This window comes from Cylas formicarius, unplaced genomic scaffold (assembly GCF_029955315.1).
Source record: "Cylas formicarius isolate icCylForm1 unplaced genomic scaffold, icCylForm1.1 PGA_scaffold_5__7_contigs__length_24384050, whole genome shotgun sequence".
Lineage (NCBI taxonomy): Eukaryota > Metazoa > Arthropoda > Insecta > Coleoptera > Brentidae > Cylas > Cylas formicarius.
This window is the reverse complement of record NW_026844341.1, coordinates 24169373-24191083: the sequence shown is the minus strand read 5'-3', so window position 1 is coordinate 24191083 and position 21711 is coordinate 24169373. Positions and strand designations below refer to the sequence as shown.

The following is a 21711-nucleotide window of genomic DNA, read 5'->3' as shown; positions in this document are numbered from 1 at the left end:
AGGTAAAAGAATAACTATTTTGCATGCTGGCTCTAAAGATGGTCGGATTCCAAATGGACTTTCTCTGTCTGCGAAAAATATTAAAGATTCTTCTCTGGATTACCATGAAGACACCACCGCTGATTTATTTGAAAGTTGGTTTAAAAACAAACTAGTTCCAAACATTCCTCCTAATAACGTCATTGTAATGGAAAATGCAAGTTATCACAGTAGACAGTTGACTAAAACCCCTTCCTCATGTGACACAAAAGCAACAATCCAAAACTACATGTATAATAACGACATTTATTTTCACGAAGATTATACCAAAAAGCAATTAATTGAGGTTCTACAAAGCTTGAACCTACAAAAGGAATACGTCTGTGATAAGTATGCAAAAAATCTCCGGCATACAGTTTTACTGCCTTACCACTGTATATTTAATAACATCGAACATGTTTGGCACCAACTGAAATCTGCCAACTCCAATGTCCTCAACCTTAAAGAAATCGAAGTTTTTAACATCCCTTCACAAAGTGGGGCAAATTTTGTTAAATATATAGAAAAAGCAGAACAGTCGTATATCCATATTGCAAATAATATAGAACAAATATTAATTTGAACAGGCGATGATAGCGATAGTGATACTGATATATAATGTATATAATTTTAAGTAATTTAAGTAGGTAATAAAAATAATTCGTAATTTTATTTTAGATTTAAACATAAATATATACATAAATAAATAAATATTGTTTAGTATCTTTCCTAACAAAACCCCAAATAATTAAATTCTAAGCAAATTACGGACCTGTTCGGCCATATTTCATTCTTAGAACTTGCCCGGGTATTTCCCTAATTCGTATCAGTTTCTTTCTTATATCTATGAACAGACTTTACCTGATTCTCGAGCATTGACCCTGCGAGGCGGTTTTCACTGGATAATTAAAAGGGTAAGTATCCTGTACTTTATTTATCTTACAGTTAAATTTGAAAATAATCATTTTTGTCTTTTGTGCCTGTCGATTAACAACATTCTTGTTGTTGTATTTTTGTGTCTTCTACACAGTTCCTCGATTGGTAAACAACAATAGTCCAAAGCACAACAAAACGGACATGAAATCTTCAGATTACCTCCATATCTTTGTATTGAAATTGAGATGATTTGGTCTGAGTTGAAAGGGCATATAAGCAGAAATAGCACTGCACCAAGTTGATCATTAAACTATAAAAATTGAGGACTCTTACGTTTCTATACAAAACACCATGAATCCTATTATAATTAATCTTAATGATTACTCCGAGAATTAGATTTAGACATTTAAAAAAAGGTCGGAGATGATTTTTGATTTCGGTGCCTCTATTTCTGTTCCACGTCGACCGTCGTCACTGAGACGTGCGGGTCAGCTGCGGACCGACCCCTCGCTGAATACCTTGGCACCGGTCTAGTCCGTTAATTAACGCGCGTTAACAATGCAGTTGTGCAGAGTTTCCTCGCCACGATTTTTATAGAATACGTTCGATCGAAACGCGGACCTACTATACGTCGTCCAGGACGTGATCCATCCGATCCATTAAACTTCCTTTAAAAAAACAACTTACTTACAAATCAATATACGAATAACAAGAACAGCTTGCGGGTTGACATTTCGCTAATTGTCGATGAGTTTCTCCATTACGGGGATCATCTTTTGATGGGCTGTCGCTAGAGTTATGATATACATAAAAAAAAGAACACAAATTATTGAAAGTATCAAGTGGTGTGAATGAATGAACTCTTCGATATCTTCTGGATTTCTCCTGCGTCTAACACATGGTGCTTGTTTCTGCTTAATTCTTAATTTATAAGTGGTGGGCTTATAAATTGCAAATTCCGATACAATCAGATAGAATAGAATGTAATTTTTTTATCAAAATTTATTTTAATTTCCGATGAAGAGCCGGTCTCCATTAGCATTTCACAGGTAGCACAAATAGTAGAAATCAACTTGTCGATAGATCTTTCAATTGGACATTTGGAAAAACCCTTCAAAGGCTGCGGAACTCGTAGGTACACATCTTCTGGATTCACTCACACACTCTGCTTGCTTCTACTTTATTCTTAATTTATAATTCTTAATAATTGCAATTTCCGATAGAATCAGTTTTACACATAAAGTTCATTCTGAAAATGATTGATCGACCATAAAGACCATATTCAACAGCTCTTACTTCAAGTAGGGATCGTCAAAGAACATGTTCTTTTGGGACTACCAATCTTGGATTTCGGATCACTCGACATCTAATTTTAGAAGCATGATAGGAAGCATCCATAACAAAATTTGTTTGTCCATAGTACATCTTTTGCACATCCTACATGAAGCAGAAGGAAACGTGGACTCCTTTTGTAGGTGAGCTGTATTATTACACCAAACAATTATTAATATGTCCTGTTTTCAGATTTCTAACATTTGAAATGCATTCCTACCCACACTGTATTCTCAGTGTGACTTGAAATATAGATGCAGGTACGCTCTTTTCGAATAAAACCGCTGATATAGCTATTTGTAGAAGTCTGACTATTCTTTGGTGTTTTTTATTCTGGTTGATGTGTTTTGACTTGTTTCACCATACATTGTTTGCCACAGCGGCACGTTATGCTGAATATTTATTTCTGTGACTACCTACCAATAAACAGCATGAAACTGTTTAGCTTTTTACTATTTCTTAAAAAAAAACGTTTTGCGATTCCGTGAGATGAAGATTGGATTCCATCGAAGATCAGGCAGTGAGCAAAACTGGTAATGGAAGTTCTTTGAAATTTGAATAGAAAATTAATCCTATTCGCAACTCCAATTAAAATTTGATTAAAAAAAAAACATTTATTTGCGGGAAATCCATAAAGTAGACTTAGAACAAACGGCGTTGTATTTAATCGATTTCCAGTTTTCTGAAAGATCCCTCCAGCGCGACACCCGGCGCCACCTGGTGACTGTCGCCGGTCTCGTATTTTTTCGTCGATTTGGCTTCCCGCAATTTCTCGAAAAACTCGGCGTAAGGCCCTTCGATCTGGCTACACCAATCACCTAAAAACGATCGCACTAAATATAAAAGACGGTGCGAATATACGACGGATGGACACCGTAAAGTTCCGACAAGGACCGCTCGGCGCCGCCATAGTCGGAAGGCAAATTTTCCCTCGGAATGCGTTCCCACAACGAGTCGACGTCTTTGTGTAGATACATCTAAAACAAAGTTAGGTATGGTCCTTCTAATTAATACTTAAATTATTAGACTAAACGCCCTAAATCCAACCTCAAAATTATGTGTATGAAAACATTTTTTATTTGTCAGTAGCCTAAACAGGCATTGCCATCAACTTTTTTAGGGGCTATCTATTGCTAGGTAACTGCTCGACCACCAAAGTCATCCCTAAGTCACTCTAGTTGGTTCATAAATTTAGGGTGGAGTACGTAGTCGATATTTCGGGCCTTTTGGTCAAAAATTACATTCGAATGTGAAATAATTAATAATTTTTCATTGACAGTGACCTGCTTATTCCAAATTTTTTAAGGTATCCTCGAAAGCTGACTATAAGTACAGTCCTGTATTTTCCTCCCTTGGTATTATTAATAACTAGTAAATATCAAGACGCCAAGCGCCCAAATGCAACTCCGCCTTAAATGTTAACAATCTTAAGTGTCGGTGTGAAAATAAAATTTGGTATATGGAAGACCAAAGGATTCGCAATGTTGCCCTCACATTCCCCTACCCTACCTAGCAACAAACCGATGTTTAGCTACCCCCAAGACCAAATAGTTATTCCAACTTTAGGACGGTAAAACCCACTCACCCAGCCAGCGATTTTGCTCGGGAATATCGATTTGAAAAACACCATCAACTTTTCGGTAACTGGCGGAAGGTTCACAAAGTGGATCTCTTGTATCCTGTAGCGTACCGATTTCTGCAAATCGAAATAATGTCGATGACATTCCGTCTCCGATTAAGCGGGTCTCCACCAAAGCAACATTTGTCGCCTACAGGCGTTCACTCCCACTCCACTCCAACGCAAACTGTGTCACTATAGGAAACAGCCGCCTGAACGCTAGGAAACGGCCTTGAACTATATAAACGTATACATTTTTTTACCCAATCCAGGGTTTCTTTTGTGTTTCTTAAACTAATAATTAATGTTATGAAAGAAGTTTTGTGTAGAAACGAGGATAATATTATTAATGGTGTAGCTCAGGTGATGGATTTGGTACAACCCTTTCAAGGTCGTGGTCTATTTCCACAGGAACGCGAGGAAGTTCTTAGAAAGAAAAATTGTTATGAAACCATAATTCCAATTGATACAGATTTGCAATTTAAGTAACATTTTAGAACGTCCATACCGGGAAACGTCCGCGGTAAGTATATCTACGTCACATTGAATAACTTGCACCTAAGACTGTGTTCCAGTTATTATTAAATCGGATTGGACATTTAGGACTAAATTATAATGAGCATACAAACATATCTTCAAGAAAAAGATTGTTATTTACTTTGTAGCCGACATGTAAACAGGCAAGTCTCTTGCAAGGAGATTATGAAATTGTGGATACCTTTTCAAAATTCAGGATCTGAATTGTTCATTGAATAATTTACCGTTTCAAGATTATGCAAAACTTCGTCCACTCTATGAGTGTTTAGAAAGGTAGAATCGTCGATTACCTGTAAATTTACATCTTATTGAAGACTCTGCTTACCCACTATTAGTTACGTTATTGAAGTCCTACTACTATCGACAATAAGGTCTATAATCGAGAGAACGTTTGCACTATTTAAAAGAAAATTGAAATTCCTTCTTATTATTTTAAATATCAAAAATGCCATCAATATTATACTTGCTTTTTGTATACCAAAGAATACATCGTAAATTTCTTGCCAAAGACATTTCTTTTTTATTTTGAGATTTCCAAATTTTGCATTTCTCTTGCTACAACAGTTTGAACTTGGTACGGCAAGTATTGTAACTCAAATAGCGTGAAAATTTCGGATGGACTTGCCGAAGGTTCTGTGTACATCTCTCACTTCTAACGTATTTATGGAGAAGCTAAATAATTGGTTCTGTAACCATAACTTGGACCTCAATCCCTCAAAATCGGTAGCTTTGAGATTCCATCGCCCTCAAAAAACATCCACAAAGCTAGAAATTAAAGTAAATAAGACTTCCTTTGGTTTTTCGAAATTGTCTGTTTTTGCAAATTTGAAAGGATTACCAAGGCTAGTAGATCATTTGGAGAACTGTTTCGAAGACCGTTGAACTCATTCTTTAAATTTTCGGCGTTTTATGGATAAATGAAGTCGTGCGACAAGATTTGTTTGGTGAGTGTTAATAAAAATAGGTAACAAAATTTGGTGACGACGTCGTCGACATATGTGGCTTTGGTGGAGACACTTTACGCTTTATATCTACTCACGAATATGTCGGTCACTTTTTGGTTAATGGTGGGCGTGAATTTCAAAAGAATTTTCCAGCAATATTGCTCGAGGTCGATAACGAGTATGTTGGAAGCGAAGAAATCCGTGGTGATCCGAATTTCCGAGATCATGGCGCCGACCAGATGGTAGCACTGGGCATCGGACGCTCGCCCTTCCGGGTCTGTCAGCTTAAACACGGTGATGCGGCACAGATCGGGAGTCAGTTTGGGCAAAGGGACAGTCACGCTGGAACGTAAACTTACAGTGAACTCGATCTAATCTGGAACGGCGACGGCGTGAGATAGAAAGTGAGGCAAATTTTGCAGTAGGAAAAGACGGGGCTAGTACAGGGGATTGCTTTCTTTCTTCCACTATTATTCCTACTATTTATTCCAACGATTGTCCATACATATCCTGATTGTTAGACAACTCATGTCTTATCTTTTCCCAAAGTTGTTTCTCCAACTGAACCCAAATAATTGATACCTATTGGTATATTGAATACAAGGTGATTGAATCTAGATTGAATCAAGCGGGTTGCAGCTGCACAACTGCATTAAAGTGACAGATGACATAATGGGGTTCACGGCTTGTGGTGGGCTGACTGTAATAGTACTTTTTGCAATACCAAGGCATTCGATAGCCTCAATTTCGATGTCCTCTTACGTATTCAACGATAATTCGCAGAGATTCAGCAAATACTTAGCAGGCAGGTCACACATGCTCCTCTGCCCAAGACTCCCTACTGAGTTTCATACTATTTTCTTTATACACATCACAATTGACCTCGCATCTCAAGCTCTCCAGGGCTCATCTCTGTCGTGACGAAACGCAATTACATCTACGATTCAAGAAGACCGATGTCAGAAGGTATCATCTTTAAATAGCTCACGATGTTAGAAATATGGTGAACATAACCTATATCTTAGTCTTAAAACTATTATTCCCTTCCAGCGCATACGACTACATTTTTTTAAAGTTGGCCCATGGCATTGGAAACACATCATGTAAGGCAACATTTAGTCGAAATCTTCCCCAATCGTTGGATTGGCCAGCGGCACAATGTACCTATTCAATAGCAAGTGCGTTCTCCGGAACTTTAGTGGATTGCAGTTTTTGTGGCCATCACAATTTCGGTCCGCGAATTTAAAAGGCCGCTGTTAGGATTTAATGAAATTTAATGAAAAACCCATTGTTTTTATTAAAGAGTCTGTGTCTTAACGAAGGAGGGAGGCGCACGGAATATTTAATTTAAATTGGTTAAATTATTATTAAAACATCAAAGTTTTCACACTGTTAGTTTTGTCAATTAAAATATAAAAATGATAATGTCAGAATGTAAGACAAATTTTCCGAAAATTAAGTCAATATTTCTCACACAAGTTTCTCGTAAGAAAAATTGCGAATTTAAACATCAGATATACAGAGCCATTCATAAAAAATGGTTCTAAGCTGGAGGTACTACACAGCAAAATATTATGTTTGAGCAAAATATTATGATTAATTTTAATGATTATATAAATTAGCAGGTTAGCAGCGAATTTGAAATTGATTTGGACGTTTCTCCTAGAGGGCCCTAGTTTCACCATATTACTTACAAAAATCGAATCATACTTTTTCGTCTGTCCAGTTCTGGCTGATACATGATGGAAATCTGAAAGAACTTTCAATTGTTCATAGAAATGCAGTCCAACTCTGTAGGTTTTTGACTTATCTGCATTTACTTTTTCCGATTTATTTTATAACTTTAAAGATGAAAAGGTTATTTTGGTAATAGTTATCAAAAAACTTCAAATCAAAATTTCCAGTGTCTCCAGTTCTCCATTCTTTATGAATTACCCTGTATATCTGATGTTTCGATTCACAGTGCCCCTTACTAGAAACTTTTGTCAGAAATTCTCACTTATTTTTCAGAAATCCTGACTTGTTTCTCAGAAATTCTGAAATGTGTTACAGAAATTCTGACTTATCAGAATTTCTTCATTGTTTCTCCGAAATTTTGACTTTTTCGCAGAAATTCTGACTGGCCCTACATTTTATTTTTGGTGGCCTTTGAGCTCTTTGGTAGAAAAATACCCAAGAGAGCAAATACTTTGCAAAGTGAGGAAAAAAGTATTACAAAAAAAAAACAATCCCCATCGGTACTAACCGTCTCGCTCTAAATAAAATTTGTCTCACAAAACTATTCCAACGGAGTTCACTGTTTGCCACCTACACGTATGATTTGGCCTCGCGATACTTCTCGGAAGCGGGCACCATGTTGTCGTAGAGTTCGTCGGCGTACAACGTTTTGATCCGGTAGTAGTTCTCGATCCATTGTTTGGCCCGTTCGAGGCTCAGTTTGCTGTTCAACAACGCCACCCTCAGATTGCGTTCCGCTACGAAAAAGCGACGCCGTGTGGTGAAAATTATTTGCTTCTCGCTTCTCGCAGATCTAGTATATGTACGTGAAACCAAAAGTTATAGCAGAACGACCTATTGACCTAATCAGAGGGATATACAATGATTTTGCTCAGGAACTGATGACGTCACTGTGCAGGATGGTCGCAATTGGCTTGTGTGGAAACATCTATTTCTAGACTAAACTATGACGATATCTTCATGTTTTTCAATTTCATTTATACACTGTATTCTCAGTGTGACTTGAACTATGTCATCGGTGACACAATAGAGGCAAAAAGTTTACTACCGTAAAAAATATCTGCATACCGTTTTCGCGGGGCAGGTGGTCGCTCCTTCTCAACCATTCCCGGAGGCTCGTCACTTTTTCCTGGAACTCCTGGTCCGTGACATCGAACCCTTTCAAGATTGCCGCCCTTTCGGCGTCCGTCACTCTGAGTAACCGCTCTATGCCCGCCATTTGCACGGAAATTATGCAAGTCGGATCGTCGATCGTTTACCGATATGTAAAAGTCGTCGCGAATATCTGACGCGCTATCAGTGCACGAAGATTAGATAGCTTATCGAGTTCGCACTCTGTCAACGTTGACGCGGCTTGGCAATTTCCGCCGCACATAGTAGGCCCGTTCGTGTCGTCCAATCAAAATCGACAGTCGAGCGCGTCCGATGTACTTTAAATTAGATTTTAAATTGGCCGCGGCCGTATATAAAACCCCCGATTGCGGTGGACCCGATCCCATTTTAGACTTCGTTAGTTGATAAGTGACATCGTTTTTTGACGCCATGGTAAGTGATGAGAGAGCGAGTCGTTTGTTAAGAGGGTTGTGAGTCGGCCGCCTGTTCTCGACTAAAACGATTAAGCTGTCTTATTTATAGGTGCAAATAAGTTAAGTAGTCTCAAGTTAATTTTTCAAAGATACTTCCACAGACTACCGTAATACTATTTACACATCTTCTGGATTCCTCCTGCATCGGTTGTCGATCATCCTGTTGGCCTCTTCAATTTCAGTTAAGGTCTGACGAATCCAACAGGACGCAGGAGGGAATCCAGATGATTTCCAAATAAAGTTTCAAGTTCTGCGTTTGTTCCAACTGGAGTTCCTCAACGATCTGTACTTGGGCCCAGGCGTGTGGGCAAAAGTTGCGTCGCATAGGAGCTATGAAAATTGTTGTAGACTTTTAGTCGATTTTTGTAAATTGCAATACACTAAGATATTTTAAGTGCGATGAGAGGACTCTATTTCTAAATTCTTCTAACAGAATCACTTAATTTGAAACAAGTCATAATGAAGCAAACTAGAGCTATCAAGATTACTTTGTTGGATGTTGTTTTGGTTTCGTGGAGAGATATAAAGATTAATTCATTTACCAGGGATGAGAGAATATATGATTATTTGCTGACTTATTGCTTTAATTTTAAAAAATGTTATACACCAACTTCAACAATTAAGCATCGAAATTCTTAAAGATTATTTTATCAAAGGTGATGGGAAAAATTTAAAATTTCCCAATAAAAGAATATTTAAGTCTTCATAACATTGTGTCTCAATTCCAATCAGGAATCACAGAGAGCTATAGCTCTTTTACATATTACTGATGATATTATTCGTGCGATTGACCGTTGCACTCATAAGCGGCAATAAGATTGCTGAAAAAACAGAAACAAAGAAAAACGTTACCGTTATTAATATCAAAATCAATTTTGGCATAATTTTATAATCCATACCACTACAAGAAATACGCTTTCTCAATATGTCATCGCTGACACCCTTAAGTTATTGAGTACTAAGCAATTTAATACTAAAGAGTATGTTCTCTCGAGCTAGAATAGGTTGCTTAAAAAGTTGATATCTTTATCACCATATTACTATACCTTGAATCCTTGTCTGGAAATGTGCCAAATTGCTCAACATAAAAATCAGATATTATATTTCCAGTAAAATGATCGCACGCCTCCATCGTAATTTTTAATGCCCTTTTTTGCACACCCTCTTCACTTATCTTGTGTGATGCGATAATTCATTACTTTTTTCTTTAAAATTTCTTAGATTTCAAAACTAGACTTTTAATTTTTAAATGCACAGTATTAATCTATTTAACTGTAACAATGAAAGTGTGGAAGGATTGAAGTTTGAAGTGGTAGTACTTCGAAGCGCGAAGAACGAGAAACAAGTTTCACTGACATAAAATAAATTTGAGTTTTAAATCATATAAACTCTACACTATTTCATCAACTTTGTGTTTGTAAACTACTCAGATAACGTACTTTCGACAAGATTCACTAGACGTTTCATAGATCTCACAGTAGATGGCGCTCGTAATTTTAAAATTTTAAGGACAAAAGTTATCGAACTTTAACTCAAAACATTAACATAAAAAAGCATTAGTTTTGTTTTAGTTTTTTTTACACAAAAAATTAAGAATATGTAGATAAATTTTGGAAATGGACACGACAGGGTACTGACACTTAGCTGATAAAATGCAGGTTGCAAATTATATTATATAAAAAAAATATGATGAAATACCGTCTTATACCTTATTAATCCCTTTTTCAGGGAGACACCCTCAAACCGAAAGACATGGACAGTAAGTATACGATCGACAACCCTCGGACGCGGTCGTTTTTACTCGTCGAGTCCCCGATTTTCAGCGCTGGACTTTGCCATGGAGGTTTACGGCGGTAACGAAAAGATAATCGACGGTACGGACCTGGGTCAGGTACTGCGGGCTTGTGACACGAACCCGAGCATGGAAACACTGGAAAAGTTGGGCATGCCGAAGAAAGTGGGGGAAAAGAAGTTTAAGATCGAGGACATCGTGCCGATGCTCATCCAGATGAAGAAAGAAGTGAAAGATCAAGGCTGCTACGAAGACTTTATTGAGTGCCTCAAATTGTACGACAAAAACGAGGACGGGCATATGATGGCTGCGGAACTGTCGCACATGCTGCTGGCTTTAGGTAAGTACTCGCCACAGTTGGTAAGAATGCAGATTTTTCGGAAAAACTGTTGGTGGCACTTTCTTAACATTTGCCTTACACTAGGTCTTACATTTTACGAAAACAATTTTTAACAAAAAGCCCAGAGGACTTTCAAATTGGATATAAATTTTAAAAAAAGGAAATGGCTTATTGCATTAAATTTTTTTAACATTCTTTAATTCGATGCACAGTGGTCTGAAGTTAATTTTTCAAACTTCCACAGGCTACTCTAATACCTTTTACAAAACTCCTGCGTTGGTTTTCGCTGAGTCGAACTTGTGTGTGCAAATTATGCAAAATATGAATTTTCTGATAGTGGAAACCGCGATATCTCACGAATGGTGAGTCGTAAGAAAAAAGTGCCTGAACAATTTTTGTAGAGAATTGCATAATCTACAACTTTTATCAGACCTACTTTCATGATAAAACTTACCGTTTTCGAGTAAAATGGAAAAAACTCAAATTTGTACTTCAGGCCTTGAATATATTTTTTTGCATAAGTCGAATCGAAGGCTAGTTCCTCCTCTCTGACATTTGCGTTTCTCGTTCTAGCCGAAAAACTGACCGACGACCAGGTGGACGAGCTCTTCGAAGACTGCCTGGACGAAGAAGACGACGAGGGACAAATCGAATACGACCGTGAGTATAAACATAATCAAGCGTTGTCGGGATCGCGAACTTCCCCTCTCGTTTCAGCGTTTTTGAGGCGAATGTGCTCGCTAGACCCGCCGAAATCCAAAAAGAAGAAGTAAACGTCGTCGCGTCGGCCGTATATTTTCAGATGCTGGCGTGTGTTGAACCAGGGTGTTGCGAGATTTTGGAGATAAAGTCCATTTATACGTTTGAATACTAGAGTGTTTGACCAACAATATTTTTTTTATTTTAAGTGGGATACAGTTATTCTGCCATACCAGTTCTGATTTTGATACCTGGTAGCTGGTGGAACTCCATTAATTGAATAGTCCGGGCTATTCATGTGTAAATGGATATAAACCATCTACTAATTGTTATTTCGTCTGATATCTTCAAAAAAACATTTAATATGGTAAAGAAAACCCTATTTTTCAGTTTCTTTAAATAATGGCTCCACATGGTTCAACACGCGCCAGCATCTGTCAAACTCACTCTAACCCCAGACAAGTGTTTTGAATACAATAAATTTATTTAACGGTTATAAAATCGTCGTCATTTCGAGCCGTCAATCTTCCGGATTGCCACGTTTCCATCTGAGAAAGTTCAGAACGCGCCAGCCCCATTTTTTCTTCTTCAATTTGGACGCGCCCGCCCTCAAGGTCTTGCATTTCGCCAGGAAGGTCGCGGTCGGGGCGGATCCCCTCGCCGCCGGAATCGTCAAGCTTTTGCGGGCGTCCACGGTAACGTCGTCCAAATCGATGATGTCCAGTAGTTGCTCGTCGTTTTCCGACGACGGCGGCGGTTTCCTCGCCTCGCCCGCGACCATCTTGGCCAAAATCTCTTTGGAACTCCTCACCAAATCGGTCAGGCGTGTTTTTCTCTCGACTTGGGGATGCTCGAAGATCGGCGTCTCTCCGCAAACCTCGATCTGATCACCTTTGCCTCTGTCTTCGTCGCCCATCGCGAACGCCCCGTCCACGATCTCGGAAACGAGCTGCGTCGCGACCTTGCGGGGCAAATCGGGATCGCTTTTGGTCGCCTCGCAGTCCCCGGTGCTGCCGATCGATCCGCAAACCAGCGACATTCTCGGAGTCGATCGAAAAGTCACGATGACGTTTGTCAAAATTAGCGGTGAGCGCGAAATTTTCGGTACGGTTTGAGCCACGATGGTTTGGAACGCGCCTCACGAAAATGAAAACACGTAGACGCGGTACGAGCGACGGAGATGACGCCCGACGACCCGAAACCGTACCGTCCAAAGACGTCGAATTGTGCCTCGAGGTGGAGATTGATGACGAGGTGAGCTACTCGCCGATGCCGAGGGTAGAATTGTGTTTATATCGTTAAAACTAGGCGTTGGTGGCAGAGCAAGTTTCTCGGAGAAGGTTTCAGCTTCTTATGGTTTATACAGGGTGTTAAAAAAGTACGCTGCAATGCATATTTTTCAAAATTTTATAAAAAAAAAATGTTTTTCTTTTATAACTTTTATATCACTTTCGATATTTTTATCAAGTTTGGTGAACGTCTTTTAACTATCGAGAGGCGGTTTTTGACACAAAAACTTTAATTTTATTTTTACCAGTGGCGTCCGTACGGGGTTCGAACTGAATATTTTTAAAGAAAAAAATGGCACGTCGCTGCTTTTTCTGAACACAAAAATTATTTTTAAAATCCCCATTCGATTTGGACTTGCTTTCGTACGACGCACGAATTTCGCTTAAAAAAATAAATAAATACAAAAAATTAACTTCTAACAGGATGACGTTTGTTAATTACTAAATAATATTAAATCACTGTAAACAAACAAAAAATAAATTAGAATAACTGCCGGAAATTACCTCCCCCGACTTCGATACATGCGTATGTACGCCTTAATAGGGACTGGCGAACCCTTTCGAAAATACCAGGGGTATTCCTAATAACTGTACAAGAGTCTTCTATCCGATTTCTTAGATCTTCCTCACTTTGGACTGGTGTAGTGTACACTAAACTTTTTAAGTGTCCCCAGAGAAAGAAATCTATTAGATTTAAATCAGGTGCTCTGGGTGGCCAAGTTTCGTGGTTTCACATGTCAGGAAAAAAATGCTACCTAGAGAAATAAAATTAAAAATTGTTTATACTTCTAACGCTGACGTTTCGTCTGCTTCAGAGATGAAATGAAACTGACTCGCATTCTAGGCTCTACCTGCTTATATACTGAATGATATTCACATTCTATTACTTTCATCACATACAAGAATTTTCGTCTTTTGTAAGGAAGAACCACAGCGACAAGTGGATCCTATTCAGACTCATTTTCTTTTTGAGGATGATTTTCTGTAAACAGAATGACCCAATGATTTTCTATTAATAGGAATAACTGTAAATGGGAGATTATTATTCGTTTCTAATTCAATGGTAAAAGGTATATTGGGGTTATTAAATGGCTAAGACAATCTAGGAGAAATTTTTGGTCATTTTGGTTTTAGACGGAAGGTTTCGAGGCATTTCTTCTCAAAAGCTTCCATAACTTTATTCGCGATGACTCTTGATCTCGATATTTGTTCATTACTTTGACCGTTACAACAAGAATATATTCCAGACAACCACTTTTCAATTAAGAATAAGAGTAAGGTTTGAAGTTAATATATCTGAGATAATTTTGAGAGTTAATGGTTTTTGATTGTTCAATGAAATGAAAGTAGAAGTAGGAAACCATCAGTTACATCAGAGAATATATTGGAGAACCAATAATCATGGTTTGTGAATCTTAGGGAGTCGGTAGAGACGATGAATATTAAATTCATTCATGACAGCCTTTTCCACGGTTTCTGATAAAGAAGAAGCCCTAATAATATATTTAAGGTGTGCGTTGCATAGATGACGTAGGATCTTTTTTAAGTTTACAATAGGAACGGTTTATAAGAATTTCTTCCTGATAATTGTGTTGATGGCCACAGTTTCGGTTTTAGATGAAACTTATCAATAGCCAGTTTTCTAAAATGTTCAAATAGCTGTTCAAAACTCACTAAAAATATCATCTGTATAAAATCAAATACGTTTTAGTTCTTAAATAATATGAAAAAAATTAAGCACAAATCTGGAACTTGTTCCTATAAAAGATTTTAAAATTGATTCTAGATAATTTGCGAAAGAGTACCACGTCAAGTCGGAGAGACCACATAGTGAACGAATTTTAGAGTCTTGAGATGAAGCCTTAAAGACACGTTTAATTTTACGTTCCATCGAACGAAGAAGAACAGATTTTTCCGTTTCGGAAAGTTGCCGGAAAGGTTTTTTTATCAAGACCAAGACAACGTGGTTGAACTTATTATTAGTTTTTAATTCCGGCGACAACTCCAATTTCCCTGATGTACAAAAAATTGATGTCTTTGATGTCCTTTCCATTAAGGCTCTCTAATTTTTCAAAGAAACTTCCGCGCCGCAGCTTTGTTGTGTACATTGAACAATATAAATTTCTCCATAGAGGTTTTGTAAGAGAGACGAAACATGTTAGTTGGGTATGGGCTGGTCAAATTCTTTTTTCGTGTTCCCGCATGTTTTCGGGCATAAATTTCTTCTTTTAATGAATTGTGCGGCCGCCACGAGCTTTGTTCCAGGTCAAAGAGTTGATGGAGTCGCCGGAAAAGTGCCGGTCCGCCCTACTCGACGTCACAGTGATCAAACCCGTCGGACTCGATCGGACCACCGAGAGGCAAACGCTTAAAAGCGACGACGTGAAGAAACTGATCGATTCGTTAAATTTAGCGGGCGACGACAAGCGGGACCTGCTGCGGGAAATTTTTGGCGGGAGCCCGAAGACCAAATGGTCCGGCGCCCGAATGGACGGCGGTGACACGACGGCGGCGGCGGCGGCGGCGACGACGTCGCGTCGACTCCCGAAGGTGCCCCGACGGAAGTGTCTCAAGTCGCGTATGCACATCTATGTAGTTTTAGAGGCGCGAGCAAGTCTACACGACGGCCAGAACCGTGGACGCGATGAGGTCGATATTCGCGTGCAAGAACAAGAGCGTCCACGACTACGAAACGCGCAAGAAGGACGAGCCATGTCTGTGCAAGAACTGCGCGGTGGTGGGCGTCCTCCAGGACTCGCAGAAACGACCGTTCGTCACGGAACCGATGCCCGAGCCAAAATCGAGAGCGTCTTCCCGCCGCCCCCAAAGGAAAAAATCGGTTCGTACCTCGCGGACTTGTATTGTTCGGATCAATAGCTCTTAACTCATTACTGACCATTGACGTGACGTACTTATATACGTATTATAATTCTGTTATAATGAGATCATGAAAACTTAGTTCAGTGGCGTATTGGTACATTATTTACTAATATTTATATATTTGACATGTTTATTTTTGAAAAACTCTCAACGCTTCGCCAACAAAAACGACGAAAAGAGCAATGAAGGGAAACAAAAACTAGTCAGCTTCGGAAAAAATATCTTTCTCCGAATCCGATTCATGCATATGGATAACAACTGGAACAACGTTTAATGCGTCAATGCAATGCAATCAACTTTTTCCCAAGCCTCACTTATATATTAAGGATAGAAGCGGTTTTGCCTCATGTTTTGTTCGAGCGAGTTTGCTCATTTTCACCAAATTTAAAAATTTCAGTGCACATCCAGTAATGAACTAAATCAGGATGTCCTGCCATGACGCAACTGCACGATTCGGTACTTACCTTAATTAAAAAAAAAAACATATTCCTGTGGACATGCTGGGTAAGGAAGCACGGAAATGTTGTAAGGGAACTCCCAAAAACCATATCCAATGTTTCTATACAGAAAATAACCCCTTTCCCGCTTGCAGATTCAACCGGACCTTTAAAGGGCCACTTAGGTGAGCTTCAAAATGCTGTGTTACTCAACCACCTGGAAACGGTCGGGAAAATATAAAAAACCCCAACTATGAAATATCCAAGAGTTCTATATATTTATTTCGCAATTGCAAAAAAACCTGACATTGTCCCAGATATTGAATTAGACCATTAAAGGGTCACTTAAGAGAGTTTCAAAATGATGTGTCTCAAAAAAACCTGACGTTGTCCCAGATATTCAGTTAGACCATTGAAGAGACACTTGGGATAGCTTCAAAATATTACTCAAGTATTACTCAATAACCTTGAAACCGTCGGGAAGATATAAAACTATCCCCAAAAATTGTCATATTTGAAGTGTTAAGTTGCACACCCTGTATCATGTTTTATTGCTGTAGTTAATTTTCAATCGGTGTCTCTTTTTGTTTTTGAATTGTTTCAACAGAAAGTACAACCAGCATGGAACTATTGCTCCTAATCCTGAAACGATTCAAATTGTTTTTTCTTTAAATTTGACACCATGTTTCTCTAATCGGCATCGACGTCAGACTGTTTTGGGATTGCGAAATAAATATATCGAATTTTCGAGTGTTTCATTATTGGGGATAGTTTTACTTTTTCCCGACCGTTTCGAGGTGGTTGTCAGGTTTTTTTTTTTTGAGATTTTTGGGATTTGCTGATGATAATGATAATATTTCCGTGCTTACTTTCCCGGCATGTCCACGGGAACACGTCTTTTTAATTAAGGTAAATGGCAAACTGTAACATTCGCGAATCGGAATCCAAATCCAAATCTAACCGCGGCCACATCGCTTTCGCGCGACGCAGGTGACCTTCGAGCGGGCGGACGGGCCGCACCTGGAGTGTCGGTTCCTGTTCGAACGTCTCTCGACCCGTATCGGCGATCTGGAGCGCAAGGTGCGCGCGCAGGAGGAACGCACGGTTCCCAAAGACTACTTCAGGAAAATCATCACGAAACTGGTGAACCACCTGACCAAGTTGACGAGTTTCGCGACCGAAGGCCAAGCCAGGCGGAAAGAGGAGGACCGGACGCGTTACCACGTCCACCCGTTGCTCGTCGAGCAGCAGGTGAGGGTACCGGCGGAGAAGGAATACGAGCCGAGGCCCTGCTGCTCGTCGACGGAGGACCCGTCGTCCCCGGGCGTATGGAGGTGGGGCGGAGAGATACTGAGGCCGGGCATCGACCTGAAGAACAAAATCGCGGACCTCCTCGAAGAGACCTTTCGCGGTGTGCGGCGGGGGTGGGAGAAGAGTCCGCAGGACGTCCCCGACGTGAGTTTAAAGACGTGCCGTCGTCCCGTCGACGCGCCGCGCCGACGGAAGGCGTCGTTAGACGTCGCGTACGTGAACCCCGCATCGGACGCGTGGCAGGAATCGAAAATCTCGTTTCGAGCGGTCTCTAGCGGCGCGTGCCAGAAACAACCGAGTCGGGGGCAGAGGGAGGAGTTGCTCAGGGTGATCGAGAACGCGACCACCGCCGACAAATTTAGGCTGTGGCAGAATATATGGAACCGGGCTCTCGCGAACGGGCAATCGCGCGACGACGCCGTCACCGTGGAGGTGAAGGGGGCCGGGTCGCCGGCGGAGGCGCGTTTCACGGTCGGCGAAATGGAAAGGCTCTTGGTGGCGCACGGACGGAGGAGGTGAGGGGGCGTGGCAATAAACGTTTGGCACTCTTTTTGGATTTTCCGTTTATTGTTACAATAATTATCCACGAATTATGATTGACGGGGGATGGAGGTGCTGAAACTTCTGGCGACGCGTCGTCTCTCCGTCGACGATGTCCCTTAAACTGAGAAAGGGCACGTCATTCCCGGACGTTCCGCAGTGGCCGGATTCGGCAAAAACACGGCCATAATCAAAATCAAAAATATCGCGTACAAAAGCGAAAGAGATGCGTGAAAGTGAAGGGCAATAATTTAAAAGTACCACCGTTATTTAATTTAAATATATCGAGGACGGTTACCAAGGGCCCCTACTTTTAAACACCCCCCAGATAGCACACAAAATCCACTGAAAACGTCAAATTACATTATCCAAGCGGTCCAAGAAACTCTCTGGGCGATCGGTCATCATTTATTTTTTTTATCATTTTTGTACAGCTTCTGGGCAGCCCACAAAATGATGACGTTTGATCTAAAAGCGGTAAATCTGACAACGCCGCTGTTAGCGTTTTTGAATTCTGCAAGTCGAAAAAGCTCCGGGTCCCCAATTTTATAGGTCCAGCATTGCCAGTTCCGGTACTTATTAATGAAAAAACAGGCAGACGTTGCGGTAACTCATTAACGAGACCTTTCAGTGCAATTCATTGCAACAAAAATAAATGCCTCGGTTTTTGCTCAATCGAAATTGCTGACGTTTCGCCAAACATCCTGTTGTTGTCCATTAACTTGACAACGTCGCATTCAAATTGAAAGACAGTCACTATGTCGTATAGATTTTTTTTGCAGGAATCGTAACATTCAACGATATATGGGGTGTTAGTTATAGAAAATGAATACCTCACTTTACGTAATGCATGTAAAAATAATCCATTTGAGATTGCCATTTAATTTTTCAAGCCACGTTGCCATGTTTTTGCGAAATACGACGATGATCACCTTGTTGAACTAACTCATCTATCTAATGCACGGTGATAGTCCAAAATTTTATTGCTTCTATTTCTGACAAAATTACTTTGCGAGAGTTTCATACAGTGCATGAAATTGCTAAGCAATAATACGACGGCGGGATTCTGTCCCCTGGTTAGAAATTTGCTGCCACGCGAAAAGCAGTTATGGTGGCACGAAGAAGCGGAAAAGCGAGTCAGCGACGCGAACACTCGACTTACTCAAAATTAAAAATAAAAATAAAGGCGCGGCTACCGCTCTACGCCATCATCTTCTTGAGGAATGCTGAAATTCAAACACGTGCTACGTGAAAATCACTACGGACCTCTCGCTGGTCAAAAAAAAAATGACGTCGCCGAAATTTGCACGCGAATACTCACGTTCGTAAGGGACGAATCCGTCGTCGTCCTCCTTCTCCAAGCAGTCGGCCAGGACCTCGTCGGTCTCCGCGTCGGACAGCCTTTCGCCTGTAAAACAGCGCGCGGTTTATTAATGTGTGGCGGATGCGCCGGGGTTAACGCGCGTCACTTACCGAGGGACAGGAGGGTGTGCGCGAGTTCCGCGGCCATCATTTTCCCGTTTTCCTCCTTGTCGTAGAGCTTCAGCGCTTCGAGGAAGTCGTCGAACTGGCCCTGCTCCTTGTCCTTCTTCACCTGGCTAAAGATGGGCAGGAATTCCTCCACCTTAAGTTTTTTCTCGTCTGCAAAACGACAAGTACAACCTTCTTCGAATTAGGGCGGATGCGCTGGATCTTACTCTTCTTCTTGGTGCCGCCCAATTTCTCGATTGTGGCCAGGGTGGGATTCTGGTTAAGGGCACGGAGCATATCGCCCAGGTTGACGGCGTCGACGGTGCCGTTACCGTCGAAGTCGTAGATCGAGAAGACAAAATTGGCCCCTGAAACGCATCGGAACGGATGAAAGCGAGATATATATTTCCCGCTCAAATTTCCTAAATCGAAAACGTGGGTCGCCGAGAACTTACGCTACTTTTTACTTAAACAAACACCTTCGAGCAGTTCTATTTCGGTGCGGCACTAATATATAACACGCTGACCTTATATGCGCCTGGGATATATTTAGACACCGGGCGACGATAGACTGTTACGATCGTATGATACTACAGAGGCACCACCAAAAATTTGCGCGCTTGTTATCAATACCCGTAAGAAAAAGATTTAAATGCCGCAAGGCGAGCGTAGGCAACCTTACACACAGCAGCTGATTTCGTTTGTTTTTGTGTTTAATAGGCGTTTAAACATTAAACGTATTTTAAAGTGGCGTATCGTTTGTGCGCAAGCGCAGTTCGATGCCGACACTGTTTATTCTCCCGAATGTACTTACTTTCGACGTCCCTTGCGCTGAGATCCGCCTAAAAGGAAAAAAATATGAGAATTTCGAAAGTCCGCTTCGAGGCCGAAGAGGTTCGCAAATTTCCTTGCGAAACTGCTCGCTCTCTCTCTCGTTATACAGTAAATCGCGGACCGGGTATTAATCCAACGGACAGGCAAAGTGTTATCTACTAAACGAAACGGAAACAAGTGTTACGATATAAGGAAGACGAGACACATTTTTAGACAGTTGACAGAGACGATCACAGAGACACAAAAATCAGGCAAAAAACGATTACAAGGGGGCGCGCGTGCGCGACGACCGACGCTCGGCGTCGCGGCCCAAAAAGGCATCGTCGGTCGTCGGCCACGCGCGCGCACAAGCACCGGGCACAAAATTTTTAGACACTTCACGCAGGAAACTCGACACCGAAAATCCACATGTATAAAATATACCGAATGTACCTCCGCCCTGAAATACCGAAACAGAAAAAACTATTTCTATACTATTTTCGACTTGTAGACTTTTTTCTTCCAATACTTGATGGCCTTTACGTAAGGCGCATCGCCAAGCGTTATCTTCGGCAGGGGCGACTGGGGGCTCGTGTACGAGGAACCCGAGGGTTCCTCGTCATCCGCCGCCGCCTGCGCCTTCCGCATGATGAAATCTTTCAGGTCATCGTTTTCGGTTTCGATTTCAGTCCGCGTCGCCATTATTTCGCGCACTCGGCAAGCTTATAAGTTAATAGGACTGGCCTTTAGGGCGTGAAACTTGCAACAACTTACCATCGTTACGGTTTGGGGGTACACTAGCCTTCTGTGCGCGAAAACCAGAAGTGGAGCCGGACGCAAAGAGAGGATCGAGTTTTATATTTCCAGAGGGCGCTGCGGGCGCTCGAACGCCACCGGAAACTGAAAACGGATCGCGGGCGCTCCGTCTGTGACGCGCCGATTGCGGGGGTTGCAGGGTCGGATCGGAGGGAAACGGGGCAAACCACGACCATCAGGCCAGCTTGGAGTTGAGACGACGTCGCTTCCGTATCCTCCGAGAAGCGATACGTAAAATAAGCGGTCTCTGCATCCTTTTTTACACGGTACTTACTTATCGATTCAACCGTGATTAACGGGCATTTCCGAAATGCGATAAATACGGTCCTGGGTCGTTGCGAGTCTGGATTTACGCTATTCCAAAAATATCGTCACGATACTATTTCGATTTTTCGGCGGAATGTGCACGAACTTTTTTGGCAGCCGAGCTTGTTCTGCTCAATTCTAAATTTAGAATTGCCAGGCCCGATGTGGACGCTCGGCTGAAGCGAGCGGCAGTGAAATCACCGACAGCGGGTCTCTCGTAATTTGCTTTAGTGCGTTTTTTCTTTTGTTGTCCTCAAATGCATTACAATAAAATCTGGAAAATTGACTCGTCTGCTTTGTTTCAACACGGAAGGTGTGTGTCGCGACACCTATCGTAAGATGGAGTTAACTAACACTTAAGCCAGATAAC

The 21711-nt window shown here is 41.0% G+C and overlaps 4 protein-coding genes across 5 annotated transcripts; 2 read left to right on the top strand and 2 right to left on the bottom strand.

The window, feature by feature from the left end:
- Positions 1-2852: 2852 nt before the first annotated feature.
- On the bottom strand, positions 2853-8404 carry LOC132701877 (uncharacterized). Its single transcript, XM_060670130.1, has 6 exons — positions 8131-8404; positions 7637-7799; positions 5421-5667; positions 3812-3922; positions 3101-3203; positions 2853-3044 (listed from the first exon to the last, which is right to left on the bottom strand). Exons 1-6 carry the CDS (start codon positions 8279-8281, stop codon positions 2890-2892), a joined length of 930 nt encoding a protein of 309 aa, XP_060526113.1. The 5' UTR covers positions 8282-8404; the 3' UTR covers positions 2853-2889.
- A 111-nt stretch (positions 8405-8515) lies between these two features.
- LOC132701879 (myosin light chain alkali-like) lies at positions 8516-11980 on the top strand. The gene is made up of 5 exons (XM_060670133.1): positions 8516-8607; positions 10377-10407; positions 10472-10780; positions 11354-11440; positions 11498-11980. The coding sequence occupies exons 1-5, from the start codon at positions 8605-8607 to the stop codon at positions 11551-11553; spliced, it is 486 nt and encodes a 161-aa protein (XP_060526116.1). The 5' UTR covers positions 8516-8604; the 3' UTR covers positions 11554-11980.
- A 620-nt stretch (positions 11981-12600) lies between these two features.
- Positions 12601-18060, top strand: LOC132701876 (uncharacterized). Its single transcript, XM_060670129.1, has 4 exons — positions 12601-12733; positions 15034-15318; positions 15371-15607; positions 17076-18060. Exons 1-4 carry the CDS (start codon positions 12626-12628, stop codon positions 17913-17915), a joined length of 1470 nt encoding a protein of 489 aa, XP_060526112.1. The 5' UTR covers positions 12601-12625; the 3' UTR covers positions 17916-18060.
- Positions 17942-21124, bottom strand: LOC132701878 (myosin light chain 1). 2 transcript variants are annotated; one of them, XM_060670132.1, is made up of 7 exons: positions 20994-21124; positions 20221-20248; positions 19634-19774; positions 19410-19577; positions 19258-19344; positions 19099-19162; positions 17942-18060 (listed from the first exon to the last, which is right to left on the bottom strand). In XM_060670132.1, the coding sequence occupies exons 1-6, from the start codon at positions 20994-20996 to the stop codon at positions 19137-19139; spliced, it is 453 nt and encodes a 150-aa protein (XP_060526115.1). In that variant the 5' UTR covers positions 20997-21124; the 3' UTR covers positions 17942-18060; positions 19099-19136. The 2 variants fall into 2 exon arrangements, with proteins under 2 accessions (XP_060526115.1, XP_060526114.1); XM_060670131.1 differs by lacking the exon at positions 20994-21124 and adding an exon at positions 20715-20938.
- Positions 21125-21711: the final 587 nt, after the last annotated feature.